We start from the raw sequence: 19884 nt of genomic DNA, 5'->3' as shown, positions 1-19884 counted from the left end.
AGACGACAGTCCACGTCAACCAGTCTAGCATGATGCCCAACCATCCTACACTTAACATTGCCTGTGTCAAAGAGAAGAAAACAATGAAGGAACATGCGCTCACTTACTTTCTGTTTCACTGATGAGGAAGGATTCACACTGCATTCAGTCACAGCCACTGATGTCTCGTCACACAATTCCTGTAATTATGAGAAAGACAGGTACAACACTGAGGCAAGGATGCTTGCCAATTGGTCACCGCAACTAATTCTAGTATCAACCAAAGACTAAATATCTAGTGTCCCTTTCATGGCTCCGTCATGGACAAAGCAGACGTGCAGAATTTTTTTAAATAATCTGCATCATATAAAAAACTAACATTCATGAAATACAGAACATGGTTGACTTTCAGTGATAAAGTCTTTAAGAGACTCACCCTTAAACGCGAAGGCCAAGAGGAATCCCCATAGTTGTATGTGACCTCCTCATCTGGAAAGATATGTCTTATACTAAACAGACACAGGTGTGGCCTTCCGTCAACAATGATTGTCTTGACTTTGCAATTTGGATTTTTGTCATCATCATTCCTCCACCGTCCTCTTTTGTTGCATCTATGCTGTGATAAAAATAGTGCAGTAAGAAACTTAAAACATAGACACACACTGAAACATACGGTTCTAACTGAACATTTGGGTTAGGCCAGCGGTTCTCAAAGTGTGGGGCGCGCCCCACTGGTGGGGAATAGAGACGTGACAGGTGGGGCGCGCCAAACGGGAGGAAATTTTCCTTTTTATGCCTTTATATCTTTATCCAGACATCCCAAATGTCCCGGAAGTTCCGGGAGTCTCCCGCATATTGATAGCGGCTCCTTGACGCCCGCAAATGAGATCCAATCTCCCGGAATCTGGAGCAAGACCGCGCACTAGAGTAGTGACTGCGCGCGCTGTGTGTGACTATTAATGCAGCGCGTGTGAGAGCAAACCGTCCTTATAGCTGTGTCTTGCCGCTTATTAGACCGATCACCCCCGGGGGCGACAACAAGTAACAGGAATTCCCCTCCCCACCCCCAAAATAATGATTGACGTGACGTCGGCATATTAATTGTAGCGGAACAAACTTTTGCGCCCATAGATATGTAGCCTATGTTTCGCGCCGATGGCCAGGCGCGCTGGAAGCTGTTTCATGCGTAAGTGGGGGCTGAGGGCTGGGTTGGAAAATATGTGACGTCATTATGTTGTGGCTTACGACAAGACATGAAATTTCTCTGAACATTGAACATGATTTGAGAGTGGCAGTATCAAGCCTGCAACCCTGCTTTGAGAAATTGTGCAATGCAAAACAGGCTCATTGCAGTCACTAATGCAGGGATAAATAGACCTGTCTTGCCAAATGTATTTCTCTTCTTTTCTTTTTTTAACAGATTGCAAAGTGGCACTTTTATTTCTTTTTTATTTTTGAGGCACTTTTATTTTCTCTATTTTTGAATTTTATGCAAGTTATGACACAGATGCACTTCATTTTCTTTATTTTTGAACTTGCTGTTATTTGATGTAGATCAGGGGTCTCAAACTCAACTTAACTGGGGGCCGCTGGAGGTAGAGTCGGGGTCAGGCTGGGCCGCATCAAGGATTCCACAAAAAAATAGTATTCAAGTATTCCAAAAAAGGAGCACAACTGATCCAATCTTCTCAATATTTATTATTAACGTTTCTTCTGAACTGTTCCTCTGAATTTGAACATTCCTTTCTGTACATGATTGGTTCTTTATGAGCTGTCCTTCTGACAGTTGAAGTTCATTTTTACAAACTTTCTTTGTCTATAACACATATTTGTGATATTTATATTTGCTTATGTCCTTTTTATTTTCTTTATACAACACATTAATGATATTGAATGTTTTTTTTTTTTTTTGGAAGGCACATTTCCTTTTATTATACTTAGAAAAACAATTATTGCTTTTGAAATACAAATATTTGCAGTCATGTCTGCCCGTCTTATTGAATTCTTTCTACACATGTATAGTGTCTCAAATTACTGACTGCACAAATCAAAGCAAACCTTCTTATCAACCTGTTGGACACATATTACAAGCTCAAAATGATTATTCTCACATTGTTTTAAAGCAGGGTCTCTCTCCAACACGTCGCTCGCGAGCTATCAGTAGCTCGTGGCCTGATTGGTGTTAGCTCGCCAAGGGGCCGTTCACATATCGCGCTCACATATTTTGCGCGCTCAAGTTCGTTATTTCAAATGTAGGCGCGCGGCAAGCGCGCTCATAATTGAAGCGACGCGCTCATTTTTTCCAGGCGCAGTATGTTTGTACTTCGCGGTTGTCTATGACAACTATTGACAACAAACCCACCGTGTCACGAGACTATCTATGGTAGCCCATAAGGGATACATTTTTTTTTTTTTTTTTTAAACGCGGCACACGCAACGACGGGCCGCACTAACATTAAACTTTAATGTCAAGTAGGGGGCCACAAAATATCACCCTGCGGGCCGCAAATGGCCCGCGGACCGCGAGTTTGAGACCACTGATGTAGATAGTTAGTTTGTATTTAGATACAACTTGTTACTATACTGATACTACTTGTTACTTCAATAAATTGGAACATTTTAAGCTTGTTACGTATTTCATTAGCATTGTGTCGGGGCGATGGGGGCAGTGGGGCTTGAAAATTCCCCCTTGTCCAAAGTGGGGAATGACCGAAAAAGTTTGAGAACCACTGGGTTAGGCTAACCTTGGCCTATTTAACCTATATTCAAATACACATTGTGAAAGTTAACTTGACTTCCTAAGAATTTAATAGGTCAGATGATCCACTTAAGGTAAAAAAAATACCCCAGTTGAACAATAACCATGTTATTGATTATCACTAACTAATAAGTTCCTAATGTTATGAGAACCCTAGCAAATCTGCTATTGTAATAGTGCGGCACGATTAATCTTATCGCAATCGTAATCGCGATGTCAAGCCTGTGCGATTATATGGTGCAAAATGCTGCGATTTTATGTAAAATAAACAATGGGCTGTTAACGCAATTAACGCAGCATCTGTTATTTTTTGTCATCCTTTGGCTAGTGTTACATGATAATGCTCTCATGCGATTGCTTAAAACCATTCATGCGAGACAAGTCAAAAGAGAGCGCGCTGAATGTCCGACTGTGACTCACAGAAAGACGCGCCAGAATACAGTTCTCTTTCGCGCTTGAACGAACAACAACACACACAATTATGCCAAAATGTCGTTTGTCGAGTATCTTCATAACATAAGAGCAGTCTTATGATGGACGTATAGAGTTGTGAGAGGATGAGGCGCATGTGAGATCCGTGTCTCTGTCAGCAGCGGCTGCTCTTAAAGGGCCGGCAGCCAAAGCTTTCTGTCAGTAAAGTTAATCACAGAACAAAGGGGACAGAGAAAATTACTCACTGCTCTTGACTAAAGAACTTATGTAGCTTTAATAAGGATTAGTCTATTTATTATTTATGCAGCGCAGAGTCGCAGACTGTTTGATAACTTTATTAAATTTCTGCATACCTGTTAGACAGGAAGGGCACAGGTAAATATGACATGTCATTTATAATGGGTTTATGTGAGGATTATTTGAAGTTCACTTAAATTAAAAGCTGTTATATTTTTTGACGTCTAATAAATGTTTAAAAAAAAAATTATAGCTTTCAATTGTAATGATGGAATCACTGTAATGTTGGATGGCTCTAATTAATGTTTTAAATGGGGGTGGATTAATTTTTATCCAGACATCAATGGCTTAGATGTTATCAATCATTTAGTTGTTGTTGCTAGTTTGAGTTGAGAAATACACATTTCAGAATTATCACTAATCTGTGTGTGCATTTTGCTTTAGAACCTAGCAAGTTGACTCATGAAACCATTTGTTTATTATATCGCAATCGCATATTCCAATTGCAATATTGACCTCAATAATCACAATGACATTTTCCCCAAATCGTGCAGCCCTATATTGTAATAATAATAGTAATAATAATAAATCATAATCATAACTGTTTTTATTAGAATGACATGCAACTAGTTTGCTCTGAATATGAACCAAAAATAAATAAACCAAAAAAGAAACAGCCAGCTTACCAATAACGTGTTCCATTCCATGTGAAGTCAAACAAGTAGTTGCCTTGAACATCTTTAACATGTTTACTTTGAGAGAGAATCCCACGGTATTCAACAACAAAGGTGGATGGTTCAATGTGCTCAAGTGCAAACACACCTCTCCCTAAAAGGGCAAAAAAATATATAATAATACAAATAAAACATGAATCCAAGTGCACCTATATGTTACACAGCTAACCAACCTATCCTTTTAAAGAGTTAAATCCTGTAAAACTGTGTAATGTAATATGAGGTGCAGGAAATAAAAAAAATAAAAAAAATAATCAAGCATTGGTTTTCACTGTGATATAGCCTACTAGTTGAATTTGGTTACACTATTCTCTGTATACATAGTTTTATGTATTTATTTTAAAATAATAATTATAAAAAAATTGTTTAAAGTTTTTTTTTTTTCATCTCTTAACCTTTATGAAAATGAGCGGCTTACCCAAGGGTAAAATGTGTGAATTTGAAAGATCATGTCCAGACTGCCAGCAATAGGCCTACTTTTAATTCTTACAAGTGCATGCCTACTTTATGATTTGATTTGCCTGCAGTCTGAACATAGTCAAATTGCCTTGTGGTGCACAATTTACCTTTGAATGTGTTGATTTGTCGTCCCTCAATGAAGGCTTTGTCTTTGCCCGACAATATGTGTTCTTTTGCATCCTGCTCAGGTTTTATTCTCTTCTTTCTTAAAATGTTGACTGAAAACATTCCAGACAACATAATTAGTATGTATTTATAAATATATAAATATATATATATATAGATATATAGATAGATAGATAGATAGATAGATAGATAGATAGATAGATAGATAGATAGATAGATATGCTTTATATGCAGTACATTATTGTCAGACTGTAGTCTATATCAATAAATACAACATTTTACACAGAAATAGTTGATCAGTGAGGTTTTGAGGCTTGTTACTTTTGATAAGAAACAGTCTCCGATTTCAAATTCAGTCCATTTTAATACCATTTTATCACTCTTTAATGTGGCGCCTCAGATCAAATGAAGCTAAACTCGTTACTTAGAAAAATTAACTATAGAGAGAAAGTTTTAGAAAATGTTACATGTATTACACCTGATTTACATTAAAATAATAAATGTAAAATCGAATTGGAAATAGAATCGAAAGCACGTGAATTAAAATTGAATGGAATCATAAAATGTCTGCTAATATCCAGCCCTAAAATGAATCAACCAGATAATTTTGGCAAGTCATTCTAATGACAGTAACGTTACATTAATGAAAGTATACTTTTACATTAGTCTCGTTTCTGTTTATTTAATATATTTCTGTATCTTACTGTATTAAACTGTAAATTCATCCACCAACTTTACCAGTCATCACGATGACAACATAGATTTGATTTATTTCAAAATGTAAATTAATTCTCTCAAGCATCCATGGAGATGTATCTTTCATCAACTAATACTAATACTAGTATCCAACTGCTTATGGACTTATATTAGCCACGTTTAGTGGCCACGTTTAAAGTAATGTAACTAACGTTATTAAAAACTGTCTGACTCATGACACTTAACTCCATAAAGGTAGAATATATAAATAAACGCACTTACCTTCCTCGTGATAAAGTGAAAATCTCCCACTATAGCTCGTCAACTTCGCTCGAATTCTGCTAATTAATCTTTCATGATGATGATTAATCTTCTGATTAATCACACGGTCACACCACACGTCTGCGATAGAAGATCAGAGGCGCAGGCGCGCTGACTTTGACGGATGTGAAATGCAGCCAATCACTGACGAGGATTCCAGCAGCCAATCACTGACGAGGATTCCAGCAGCCAATCACTGACGAGGATTCCAGCGTTCCACCAATGAATCGCGCTTGGGCGTGGTCTGGGTGTATGAAATGTGTATGATACTGCAGTAGCGTCGAATTTCACATAGAGGGAGATTATACACTCTGAGCATACTCTGGCACACACTGAAAAACGGGTACAACGGATTTATAAGGACATATTGAGAAAAAGCGGGAGGTGGTTAGGCGCAGCCTGATAAGCCTTTCTACACTGCTCGACTTATGAGGACAGTAGTGCTGTCCTCGTAGTTACGGTATGTCCTCATAGAGTCGGTATGTATCCATGGTTTTTGTCCTCATAATCCGGTCGCACCAACGCACGCACACACACACACACACTAACCCGACCCCTAAACCTACCCATCACACACACACACACACACACACACACACACCCGACCCCTAAACCTACCCATCACACACACACACACACCCGACCCCTAAACCTACCCATCACACACACACACACACACACACACACACACACTAACCCGACCCCTAAACCTACCCATCACACACACACACACACGCACTCACTGACACACACATTCTTTCTCTCACACACACTCACGGACACACTAACCTGACCCCTAAACCTACCCATCACACACACACTATCTTTCTCACACACACACACACAGACACTCACGCACACCAACCTGACCCCTAAACCTACCCATCACACACACACACACACTATCTTTCTCACACACACACACACACTTACGCACACTAACCTGACCCCTAAACCTACCCATCACACACACACACACACACACTAACCCGACCCCTAAACCTACCCATCACACACACACACACACACACACACACACACTAACCCGACCCCTAAACCTACCCATCACACACACATAGACACGCACACTATCTCACTCACTCACACACACACACACACACACACACAGCTTCAGGACTCACCCACACACATCCGGCCGTCAGGAGAGAGTTTATACCCGTCCAGACACACACACACAAACGAGCCCACCGTGTTGATGCAGTTTCCATTGCGACACAAGCCCCGGAGCGCCGTGCACTCGTCCGTGTCTGAACCACACGCACAAAACAGACGTTAACACAAACACATTCAAATGAATAAATATTTGTGTGTGTGTGTGTGTGTGTGTGTGTGCATGTACCGATGCAATCGCTGTTGTGTGACAGCTGGAATCCTGGGTAACACAAGCAGTTGTAGGAGCCCACAGTGTTCTTACAGGTTCCATTTCCACACGGCTGACGCTCGCACTCGTCCACATCTGAACACAGAACACAGATGGTCAGTTAGTTATGAACACAGATGGTCAGTTAGTTATGAACACAGATGGTCAGTTAGTTATGAACAGAGATGGTCAGTTAGTTATGAACACAGGCGGATGGTTAGTTATGAACACAGATGGTCAGTTAGTTATGAACACAGATGGTCAGTTAGTTATGAACACAGATGGTCAGTTAGTTATGAACACAGGCGGATGGTTAGTTATGAACACAGATGGTCAGTTAGTTATGAACACAGGCGGATGGTTAGTTATGAACACAGATGGTCAGTTAGTTATGAACACAGGCGGATGGTTAGTTATGAACACAGATGGTCAGTTAGTTATGAACACAGGCGGATGGTTAGTTATGAACACAGATGGTCAGTTAGTTATGAACACAGGCGGATGGTTAGTTATGAACACAGATGGTCAGTTAGTTATGAACACAGGCGGATGGTTAGTTATGAACACAGATGGTCAGTTAGTTATGAACACAGGCGGATGGTTAGTTATGAACACAGATGGTCAGTTAGTTATGAACACAGACGGACAGTTAGTTATGAACAGAGATGGTCAGTTAGTTATGAACACAGATGGTCAGTTAGTTATGAACACAGGCGGATGGTTAGTTATGAACACAGATGGTCAGTTAGTTATGAACACAGATGGTCAGTTAGTTATGAACACAGATGGTCAGTTAGTTATGAACACAGGCGGATGGTTAGTTATGAACACAGATGGTCAGTTAGTTATGAACACAGACGGACAGTTAGTTATGAACAGAGATGGTCAGTTAGTTATGAACACAGATGGTCAGTTAGTTATGAACACAGGCGGATGGTTAGTTATGAACACAGATGGTCAGTTAGTTATGAACACAGATGGTCAGTTAGTTATGAACACAGATGGTCAGTTAGTTATGAACACAGGCGGATGGTTAGTTATGAACACAGATGGTCAGTTAGTTATGAACACAGACGGACAGTTAGTTATGAACACAGATGGTCAGTTAGTTATGAACACAGGCGGATGGTTAGTTATGAACACAGATGGTCAGTTAGTTATGAACACAGATGGTCAGTTAGTTATGAACACAGATGGTCAGTTAGTTATGAACACAGATGGTCAGTTAGTTATGAACACAGACGGATGGTTACTTATGAACACAGGCGGATGGTTAGTTATGAACACAGGCGGATGGTTAGTTATGAACACAGATGGTCAGTTGGTTATGAACACAGATGGTCAGTTAGTTATGAACACAGGCGGATGGTTAGTTATGAACACAGATGGTCAGTTAGTTATGAACACAGATGGTCAGTTAGTTATGAACACAGATGGTCAGTTAGTTATGAACACAGACGGATGGTTACTTATGAACACAGGCGGATGGTTAGTTATGAGCACAGGCGGATGGTTAGTTATGAACACAGACGGACAGTTAGTTATGAACACAGATGGTCAGTTAGTTATGAACACAGATGGTCAGTTAGTTATGAGCACAGGCGGATGGTTAGTTATGAACACAGACGGACAGTTAGTTATGAACACAGATGGTCAGTTAGTTATGAACACAGACGGACAGTTAGTTATGAACACAGATGGTCAGTTAGTTATGAACACAGACGGATGGTTACTTATGAACACAGGCGGATGGTTAGTTATGAACACAGGCGGATGGTTAGTTATGAACACAGATGGTCAGTTGGTTATGAACACAGATGGTCAGTTAGTTATGAACACAGACGGACAGTTAGTTATGAACACAGACGGACAGTTAGTTATGAACACAGACGGACAGTTAGTTATGAACACAGACGGACAGTTAGTTATGAACACAGACGGTCAGTTAGTTATGAACACAGACGGATGGTTACTTATGAACACAGGCGGATGGTTAGTTATGAACACAGATGGACAGTTAGTTATGAACACAGATGGTCAGTTAGTTATGAACACAGATGGTCAGTTAGTTATGAACACAGACGGACAGTTAGTTATGAACACAGACGGACAGTTAGTTATGAACACAGACGGACAGTTAGTTATGAACACAGACGGACAGTTAGTTATGAACACAGATGGTCAGTTAGTTATGAACACAGATGGTCAGTTAGTTATGAACACAGGCGGATGGTTAGTTATGAACACAGGTGATTGGTTAGTTATGAACACAGACGGACAGTTAGTTATGAACACAGATGGTCAGTTAGTTATGAACACAGGCGGATGGTTAGTTATGAACACAGGTGATTGGTTAGTTATGAACACAGATGGTCAGTTAGTTATGAACACAGGCGGATGGTTAGTTATGAACACAGGTGATTGGTTAGTTATGAACACAGACGGACAGTTAGTTATGAACACAGACGGACAGTTAGTTATGAACACAGATGGTCAGTTAGTTATGAACACAGACGGATGGTTACTTATGAACAAAGGCGGATGGTTAGTTATGAACACAGGCGGATGGTTAGTTATGAAAACAGATGGACAGTTAGTTATGAACACAGATGGTCAGTTAGTTATGAACACAGATGGTCAGTTAGTTATGAACACAGACGGACAGTTAGTTATGAACACAGACGGACAGTTAGTTATGAACACAGACGGACAGTTAGTTATGAACACAGACGGACAGTTAGTTATGAACACAGATGGTCAGTTAGTTATGAACACAGACGGATGGTTACTTATGAACACAGGCGGATGGTTAGTTATGAACACAGGCGGATGGTTACTTATGAACACAGGTGATTGGTTAGTTATGAACACAGGCGGATGGTTAGTTAGTTATGAACACAGCCGGATGGTCAGTTAAAAACACAGGCGGATGGTTAGTTAGTTATGAACACAGGCGGATGGTTAGTTAGTTATGAACACAGCCGGATGGTTAGTTATGAACACAGGCGGATGGTTAGTTAGTTATGAACACAGGCGGATGGTTAGTTATGAACACAGGCGGATGGTTAGTTATGAACACAGGCGGATGGTTAGTTAAAAACAGTGGCGGATGGTTAGTTAGTTATGAACACAGGTGATTGGTTAGTAATGAACACAGGCGGATGGTTAGTTATGAACACAGGCGGATGGTTACTTATGAACACAGGTGATTGGTTAGTTATGAACACAGGCGGATGGTTAGTTATGAACACAGATGGACAGTTAGTTATGAACACAGGCGGATGGTTAGTTATGAACACAGGCGGATGGTTAGTTAAAAACACAGGCGGATGGTTAGTTAGTTATGAACACAGGTGATTGGTTAGTTATGAACACAGGCGGATGGTTAGTTAGTTATGAACACAGCCGGATGGTTAGTTATGAACACAGGCGGATGGTTAGTTATGAACACAGGCGGATGGTTACTTATGAACACAGGTGATTGGTTAGTTATGAACACAGGTGATTGGTTAGTTATGAACACAGGCGGATGGTTAGTTAGTTATGAACACAGGGGGATGGTTAGTTATGAACACAGGCGGATGGTTAGTTATGAACACAGGTGGATGGTTAGTTATGAACACAGGCGGATGGTTAGTTATGAGCACAGGCGGATGGTTAGTTATGAACACAGGCGGATGGTTAGTTATGAACACAGACGGATGGTTAGTTATGAACACAGGCGGATGGTTAGTTATGAACACAGGCGGATGGTTACTTATGAACACAGGTGATTGGTTAGTTATGAACACAGGCGGATGGTTAGTTATGAACAGGCGGATGGTTAGTTATGAACACAGGCGGATGGTTAGTTATGAACACAGGCGGATGGTTAGTAATGAACACAGGCGGATGGTTAGTTATGAACACAGGCGGATGGTTAGTTATGAACACAGGCGGCTGGTTACTTATGAACACAGGTGATTGGTTAGTTATGAACACAGGCGGATGGTTAGTTATGAACACAGATGGACAGTTAGTTATGAACACAGGCGGTTGGTTAGTTATGAACAGAGGTGGATGGTTAGTTATGAACACATGCGGATGGTTAGTTATGAGCACAGGCAGTTGGTTAGTTATGAACACAGGCAGATGGTTAGTTATGAACACAGGCGGATGGTTAGTTATGAGCACAGGCGGATGGTTAGTTATGAACACAGGCGGATGGTTAGTTATGAACACAGGCGGATGGTTAGTTAGTTATGAACACAGATAGTTAGTTATAAACATGGACAGTAAATTATGAACACAAGTGGTTGGTTAGTTATGAGCACAGGCGGATGGTTAGTTATGAACACAGGCAGATGGTTAGTTATGAACACAGGCGGATGGTTAGTTAGTTATGAACACAGATAGTTAGTTATAAACATGGACAGTAAATTATGAACACAAGTGGTTGGTTAGTTATGAGCACAGGTGTTTAGTTAGTAATGAAAACAGATGGTTGGTTAGTTATGAATATAGACAGTCAGTTAGTAATAAAAACAGATGGTTGGTTAGTTATAAACACAGACCATAGGCAGTTAGTTAGTTATCTACATAAGGATGTGGCACAGATGGACAGACAGTTAATTAGTTATGAACACAGACGGTTAGTTGTTTATACACACAGCTGGTTGGTTAGTTATGCACATGGACAACAGACTGTAAGTTAGTTATGAACACAGACCACAGGTGTTTAGTTACGGTAGTTTTGAAAACAGACGGTCAGTTAATTATGAAAACAGACGGTTAGTTAGTTATGAACACAGGCGGATGGTTAGTTATGAACAGACCACAGATAGTTAGTCATCTACATGAGGATGCACACAGATGGACAGACAGATGGGTGTGTGAAGTTGATCTCTCACCAATACACAGGTCTGGGGTGGATGTGAAGCCGTTGGGGCAGAGGCAGCGGTAACTACCCACCGTGTCGATACACTGACCCGGACTGCAGATGTTTGGATTCTCAGCACACTCGTTACGATCTGAGAGAGATCACATCAAATCACACTTTAACTTCAGGTGCAATATGTCTAAAAGCAGAACTGGGCTCTGAGTTCGGCTGTTTTAAACACATTCCCCTCCAGTCATGACCCAGACCCACCCACACACACACACACACACACACGCACGCACACACACACACACCCACACTCTCTCTACACACACACACACACTCTCTCTCTCTACACACACGCACACACCATCACGGCTGGTTTCCTGTTAAGCATGATAGCTGCTGTTGCTTTTTTGTTCTATTAACTTTGAAATCCGAGTAGCAGCATTATGAGTTGGGAAATGTCTGACACACACACTCACCGACACACTGCTGGGTGGGAGTTTGCCGGTATCCAGGTTTACACTCACAACGGAAACTTCCAGGAACGTTCAGACAGACGGCGTTCTGCTGACACACCGGACCGTTCTGACACTCGTCAATATCTGCACACACACACACACATATCACCAACATACTTAAAAGGTGCGGGCTCTAAGAATGACAGCTAGTGGTGAAAATAGGTACTGCAGTCCAAATTCAAAACATTCGTCAAAGATATTATGGTATTTTTATGCTTTCGTAGAGTGAAAAGTTGCATACAGCACCTGTAACATCACACACAGAGCATCTCATGTGGAAAAAAATCATTTCATTTCTCATAGATTGTTAATCTAGAACCCGTCACACACAGCGCCGTCACTCATTCGGCTGTTTCCGTTGCAAACTGGAGACTCCAGAATCAGACGAGGATAAATGAGCTTTCAGAGACACAGATGGAGCTCTTACCCTCACAGATCAGCAGCTTGTCATTATAAACGAAACCCATCGGACATTCACAGCGGAAACTGCCGACAATGTTGATACACACGCCGTTAGCACACAGGCCAGGGATCTCACGGCACTCGTCGATGTCTGCGGATCACAGACACACACACAGGGTGGATGTGAAGTCTTAGAGGGACGTGTGGACACAGAACTGTGTGTTTATCTTTAAGTGTGTGTGATGAATGTGTTTACCAATGACTCGTCCAGTGTAGATGTCAATGAAATATCCCGGTCTCTCACTTCCACACAGCACAGCGAACTCATCTGCAGCAGAGAACCATGTCACGGTCATGACTGTGTGTGTGAGTGTGTGTGTGTGTGTGTGTGTGTGTGTGTGCCGAATCCCTGACGATATTCAAGAAACAGCCTCTTTCTTCTACGCTTCCACTGTTTCACTGAAATCCCTCCCTGTTTACTTCTAGACAATGTTTGAAACTTTGCTCTTCTTGTGTTAATGTCTCAATCACTCAAGCTTGTTTCCACCACAGAATAAAAAAAAAATTGCTACTTTTTATCTCACAATTGCGAGTTTACATCTCACAATTCTGACTTTAAATCAATTGCGTGTTACAAGGTCAGAATTGCGACATATAAACTCACAATTGCTTGTTATAAAGTCAGAATTGTGTGATATAAAGTCGCAATTGTGAGGAATAAACTCACAATTCTGACATTTTTTCTCAGAATTGCATGTTTAAATCTCGCAATTCTGACTTTATAACATGCAATTGCATTAGAACTGGACTCTCACAAGTGACCCTTCGCAGGGAGTTTGATTGACAGGCGATCTGACCAATCATAATCCGCCATTTTTGTCCGACAGAGCAGTCAGGAGAGTTAGTAGACTAACATTGGAGGATTTTAACTTGAGAAGCGGAGTGTCCTGACGTCTTTCCACGGTTAAAACAACATTCCTTCTGATATTCATTCATGTTTATTTGATGCTATAAATAACTAGAAGGAAGAGATGATCGGAGTAGCTTTAACTGAGCGATCTGTCTGACACATTAAACAGCCACAAAACGGTATTTATTGTATAAATTTCTTTTAAAAAATTACCAAATTTGAAAGGTTAGACTTTGTTACATATCAAAAGTAAGCTGGTCTGTGTCAGTGTGTTGCCAGTGTCCTCTGCTCCGCGTTGTGTGTTTCACTAAGAACATGTGTGTGTGAGAGGCGTGGCTTGTCGGACATAGCAACAGTAACTAAAAGGGGCGGGTCTTCGCGAACGGTCAATTGTGAGAAAAGATGTCAGAATTGTGAGATATAAACCCGCAATTGCGAGAAAAAAGTTAGAATTGCGAGTTTATTTCTCGAAATTGTGACTTTATATCATGCAATTCTGACTTTATAAGACTCAATTGTGAGTTTATATCTCGCAATTCTGACCTTGTAACACGCATTTGAACTAAAGTCAGAATTGCGAGATGTAAACTCGCAATTGACCTATGGCTAAGCCACGCCCCCAAACGCGATGAGCCAATCAGTGCGCATAGCTAACCCAATACACTCGGACATTCTCTGCTTCCACGTCCATTGAAATGCATTGCAGTTAGTCAGTTTTCATCCGTTGTTATGTGTTTTTTCTTGTCATTTTAAGTTAAAAATGGTCAAACGGTGTGCATGGGGTACATGCAACTCCGACACTAGGTATCCCCAGAGGCTGGGCGATGGTGTGTAATTTTTACCCTTTCCCAAGCCACATCTCAACCGAGATAAGTGTCTGCTCTGGATTAAGTTATGCGGTAACGTTAGACCACAACACCAACTAAACGTGGATAAATAAAAGACTTAAACAAGGATGTCTACATCTGTTCTAAGTCAACAGCGTGTTTGAACGTTATCTTTAACATCTCTAACGTAACGTTAGCTTAAAACATTAACGTTAGCTTCTAGCTGCGTTGTACATCATGTCACTTAGCTTCATTAACGTATCTGTAAATAACCGAGATAACAAATGTTAGCAATGTTGTGCTGAATGATTCATGTAAATACTGCAGTGCATGAACAATGCTGATCCTCCATCTTGTTGTCTGAGATGGTGATGGCAACGAGATGCGGTTTATCACGTTTACACTGTGACTTGTACATTTTTGCCTGGAGCTGAAGCTTTTCATAGACCTTCTCAACAATAAAATTATTAATATAACCCTCCAATGCATAGTTAATGCCCTTTTGGTGACTTCGAGATGATATATAATCTTTCTGTCTCCAAAAATAACCAATTGCCTCCTGTGGAATGTCTCCTACTGTGACGGCGCCTGTCCCCGAATGTTGACTGTGTGTCCGAGTGAGTGGAGGGGGCGTGGCTTAGCCATAGGTCAATTGTGAGATAAAAAGTAGCAATTATCTTTTAAAATGTTTTATTCTGTGGCGGAAACAAGCTTCCATATATTCCTCATTTGCTTTGGGTGAAAGCGTCTGCTAAATGAACAGATGTGAGGTGTGTGTCTCACTGGTGCTGGGAACGGGACAGCGCTCGCAGGGTTTGTTCCAGGCCCGGCCGATGTTGTACGAGCAGCAGCAGAACTTCTTGGTCATGTTGAAGGTGAGTTCTCCATCACAGGTGGCGTTATCAGAGTAGTAGTTCCTGTAACACAAGCTCTTCCGCATGTCTGAACACACACACACCACAAGATTCAAAAGTGTTTCATATAAAAGCAGTGTGATTTTCATTTATTTTATTAACATTAATGAAACAGACGGCAACAGTTTATGAGGCTGCAGTCCCTTTAAGAATGAATGCACGGATCTAATATACTGTTACACATCCGATTTTCTCCTAAATGTTTACATTCGCGTAGGATATAACAGTTTGTGTTTACATGAATACTCCCCACGATATGCATTTTGACACAATTATGTGTGTATTTGACCATTAGTTCTGAAAGAGAACTGAATTCGGGTTCACGTGGATCTGAGTCCTTTTTCGCGGCTTATTGTGATTTAATAAAACTATAACGTGTCTATAACTTCAAGAAGTAATGCAAAGTAAAAGAATCGATTTTTGAAATTAGTGAATCGATGCGAATTGATAGAAGAAAGAATCGAGATTCATATTTGAATCGATTTTCTCCCCCAGTCCTAATAAATATAACGATAACTATACTGTTAATTATTAACGAAAACTGTAATGATAATCATTGTGCAGACTCACCCATGCAGTTGTTTCCCCCGTTGATCTGCATGTACTCCGGTGGGCAGATGCAGGTGTAGTTTCCAATAGTGTTGTAACACTGACCCGGACCACAGATGCCAGGCCGCTCACACTCATCCACATCTACACACACAATAGATATTTTCATTCGTACATTTTAAACAGTCACATTTCACTTCTAACTGGTCCAGATTGACATCGCGCCTATGTCCGTTGTTGAGTCAAAGCGAATGTTGTCGGAAGTAGTGCATTCATTTACTATCAGTATCACTAATTATAATGGGCTGCAGCACTTATGTGTTTATATCATGTGACTTTAAATGTTAATAAGAGTCATTCAATCGTAGTCACACAGGGTCGACAAGCACACCATTTTGTCTTTTGCTTGGTTTCTGAATCTGTCACTTTGCTCTTGGTGGCCACGCCCACAGAGGTCCAGTCAAGAGTTTGGGATCGGAAAGATATTTTATGTTTTTAAAAGTCTCTTCTGCTCACCAAGGCTGCATTTATTTGATTAAAAATACAAAAAAAACAGTATTATTGTTAAATATTATGACAATTAAAAATAACTGTTTTCTATTTTAATATATTTTAAAGTGTAATTTATTCCTTTGATCAAAGCTGAATTTTCAGCATCATTACTCCAGTCTTCAGTGTCACATGATCCTCCAGAAATCACTCTAATATGATGATCTGATGATCAAGAAACATTTATGATTATTATCAGTGTTGAAAGCAGTTGTGTACAATTTGTTTTTCAGGATTCTTTGATGAATAGAAAGTTTAAAAGAACAACATTTCTCTGAAATAGAATCTTTTGTAACATTATAAATGTCTTTACTGTCACTTCTGATCAATTTAATTCATCCTTGATGAATAAAAGTATTGATTTCTCTCTGTTTAAAATTGTAATAATATTTCACAATATTAGCGTTTTCTTTTTGTATTTTTAATCAAATAAATGCAGCCTTGGTGAGCTGAAGAGACTTTTAAAAACATAAAAAATCTTACCGATCCAAAACTTTTGACTAATAGTGTATATTAAGCTTCAAATGTGTCCTGATTGGCTGAGATTTTTGCAGCTTATTTTTATTTTATGATTGTTTAGTTTTCTGTCTGGTTTCTCGAAAGCTTTCTATCTGCACAGCTGCTTTGAAACAGCGTACTGTGTGTAAAGCACTATATAAATGAAACGGACTTGACTTGGTAAGCAAGACAGAAAGAGTGTGTGAAAGAGGACGTTCGCCTGACCTTCACAGATACGGGTGTCTCCGTTGAGTTCGAAACCTTTCGGACATTCACAGTGAAAACTGCCAAACGTGTTGATGCAGTTTCCTCCCTGACACAGACCAGGCAGCTCCTGACACTCGTTGATATCTGACACACAGACACAACAGTCAACACACAGCACTGGAGAACGGGTGTGTGTGTGTGTGTGTGTGAGTGTGTGCACTCTAGATCTACCCTCTAGTATCACCGTGATCGGATTGGGTCGGAATCCTTCTCCTCCGGGACACAGAATCTTGTACTCGGCTGAGGGAGGAACATTAACAATAAGTGAACAAAACGCGAGCTTATTTATGTGTGTGTGTGTGTGTGTGAGAGACTCACAGGAGTTGAGCAGTGGGCAGGTCTCGCAGGGTGACCCCCAGGCCTGACCCAGGGAACAGCAACAGGACGCTTTGGACACGCCGACGCCGATCTCAGTGGAGCAGCTCAGACTGTCCGAGCCGTCACCCCGACTGTGGACCTCCAGGAAGCAGGTTCCAGAGCGAGTGTCTGCAACACACACACACACACACACACACACACACACACGACATCATGAGCTGAAGCTGTTTGGAGCTGAACCTGTCTCACTCATTGTTAATTTTGACAGCAAATTTTGATTTAGTTTTAGTCAAAGTCTTTTGTCAACGAAATTAACACTGGTCTCACCAACACATTTCCAAACCCATTATAATCTCCTGGAGAAAACATCTGTTAACCTGTTAATATGAATGATTTTAAAGTTTGAACAAAATCCCCAGTGTTAAATTAATGTTAAAACACAACCAAACCCATCAGATCACCTTTTTTATTTGTGATCTGGCTGTTATAACTCAGGTACAGCAGCCAAACAAAATCTAAAGTTAATGATTCAGGGTCCAGAGCCCAACTAAAGCAAACACTGATCAGCATAATGGTGACCTAAACATTATAGTTTTCTCCTTTAGTGATTCTGCTTGTTACCATCAGGTGTCTTCAATAATGCTCAATCATCACTCAATTATTCACTTAATTATCTAATTTACTTTAACACTGCTTCAGTGTTTATTTAACACTCTGCTCAGAGTTTATATACTTCACACTCTCAGTGTTAATTTAACACTGGGGATTTTGCTGTGCAGACACAGATTTGACTGCACAAATATCTTAAAATGAAATAAAACCACTTCTTCTAAAGTAGAACACAGTCTTCTTTTCAATAAATTGTATATGCATTCTTTATATCATTCTTTATTCTTTTAAGCAGACATATTTATTTGTATAAATTAAATATAATTAATCCTTATTAAAGCTGTTAAAGAGCAGCGAATGCTTTTCTCAATTCAAATGTGCGCATCTGTGTATTTTAAAGATAATTTAAGTTTATACCATGGTCTGGGTGAATACTCGATTCTGATTGGCTGCAGGGTGTCCATTAAAAAGTGATAGAGGACACCTAGAAAAGGAGTTCTGGTGTAATCAGGGAAACCAAGTTATTGTTTGTAAAAACTTTAGATTTCGGCTGTAAAACTAATTAAAATATAAACTAATGTTTTAAAAATGTGTTATTTGGTATAAGCGGGTTAATGCCCTTCGAGGCTGTGCGTCGGACGGTTCACGCCTCGCCGTCGTACATTAATACCTGACAATGGACACCTCGAAGGGCCTTAACCCTTACTTATTTTACACACTTACTTTACAGCTTTATTGTATCACATATCGAATATCGCATTGTTTAATGAGTTATCGCATATTGAATTTTTCTTCAATATCATGCAGCCCTAGTGCACATTTTGTCATTCAAAACTGGTTTTTATTTAGTTATCGTCTCGTTTTCGTCTGTGAGAAAATGTCGTTGGCGAGAATAATGATTGGTCAGTGAAGTGAGCCCTGTCCTCACCGACGCAGCCGACTCCCGTGGGGTTGAGCTCGAAGTCCGCAGGGCAGCTGCAGATGTAACTGCCCGCTGTGTTCAGGCACAGCCCACTGATGCAGGTGGTCGGGTTCAAACACTCGTTCACATCTGACATGGAGAGGAAGAAGAGGAAGAAAAGAGGGATGAGAGGAGAGGACAGGTCACATGTGTCACAGGGATATTCAAATGAAATGACCCATCATACCACTGATCAGCTCTACCAAACTTGGATGTCTTTTTCCAGTAATAAACAAACACTGTGACGTTGTTTTGATTGATATTGTGAAGCAGCTTTGATACAATCTGTATTGTGAAAAGCGCTAAATATATTTGACTTGACGTGTAGGGTTGGGAATCGAAAACCGATTACATTTATGCATTTGGCAGACGCTTTTATCCAAAGCGATTCACATTGCATTTCAAGGCACACATTTACATTCTTATCAGTTCTTGCTTTCCCTGGGGATCGAACCCGTGACCTTGGTGTTGCAAGCGCCAGCGCTCGACTGTTTGAGCTACAGCAAAATATAAAATTTACATTTTGATTCCTCTGCACTTCAATATGACTATAGACTGTTTTCTGTTCTGCACGC

At 40.4% G+C, this 19884-nt stretch overlaps 1 protein-coding gene and 1 long non-coding RNA gene across 3 annotated transcripts in view; both read right to left on the bottom strand.

The window, feature by feature from the left end:
- LOC130077531 (fibrillin-1-like) overlaps window positions 1-19884 on the bottom strand; it is an 81580-nt gene that overhangs the window by 49048 nt on the left and 12648 nt on the right. Inside the window, exons 6-17 of the mRNA XM_056242808.1 lie at window positions 19277-19399; window positions 17740-17907; window positions 17593-17661; window positions 17380-17505; window positions 16129-16251; window positions 15428-15586; window positions 13164-13235; window positions 12933-13058; window positions 12467-12589; window positions 12013-12132; window positions 7103-7219; window positions 6885-7010 (exon numbers count right to left, since the gene is read on the bottom strand). Of these exons, the coding sequence (XP_056098783.1) occupies window positions 6885-7010; window positions 7103-7219; window positions 12013-12132; window positions 12467-12589; window positions 12933-13058; window positions 13164-13235; window positions 15428-15586; window positions 16129-16251; window positions 17380-17505; window positions 17593-17661; window positions 17740-17907; window positions 19277-19399 (1452 nt within the window). The remainder of the gene's footprint in view (window positions 1-6884; window positions 7011-7102; window positions 7220-12012; window positions 12133-12466; window positions 12590-12932; window positions 13059-13163; window positions 13236-15427; window positions 15587-16128; window positions 16252-17379; window positions 17506-17592; window positions 17662-17739; window positions 17908-19276; window positions 19400-19884) is intronic.
- Window positions 569-4803, bottom strand: LOC130077535 (uncharacterized). Of its 2 annotated transcripts, none has more exons than XR_008805780.1 (3): window positions 4707-4803; window positions 4093-4234; window positions 569-595 (listed from the first exon to the last, which is right to left on the bottom strand). It is a non-coding gene; the product is annotated as an uncharacterized LOC130077535 (long non-coding RNA). The 2 variants fall into 2 exon arrangements; XR_008805779.1 differs by having other exon boundaries at window positions 572-590.

The sequence above is a fragment of the Rhinichthys klamathensis genome, unplaced genomic scaffold (genome assembly GCF_029890125.1).
Source record: "Rhinichthys klamathensis goyatoka isolate OS25496 unplaced genomic scaffold, OSU_Roscu_1.1 h1tg000755l_1, whole genome shotgun sequence".
NCBI lineage: Eukaryota > Metazoa > Chordata > Actinopteri > Cypriniformes > Leuciscidae > Rhinichthys > Rhinichthys klamathensis.
This window is presented reverse-complemented; position numbering and strand designations above follow the sequence as displayed.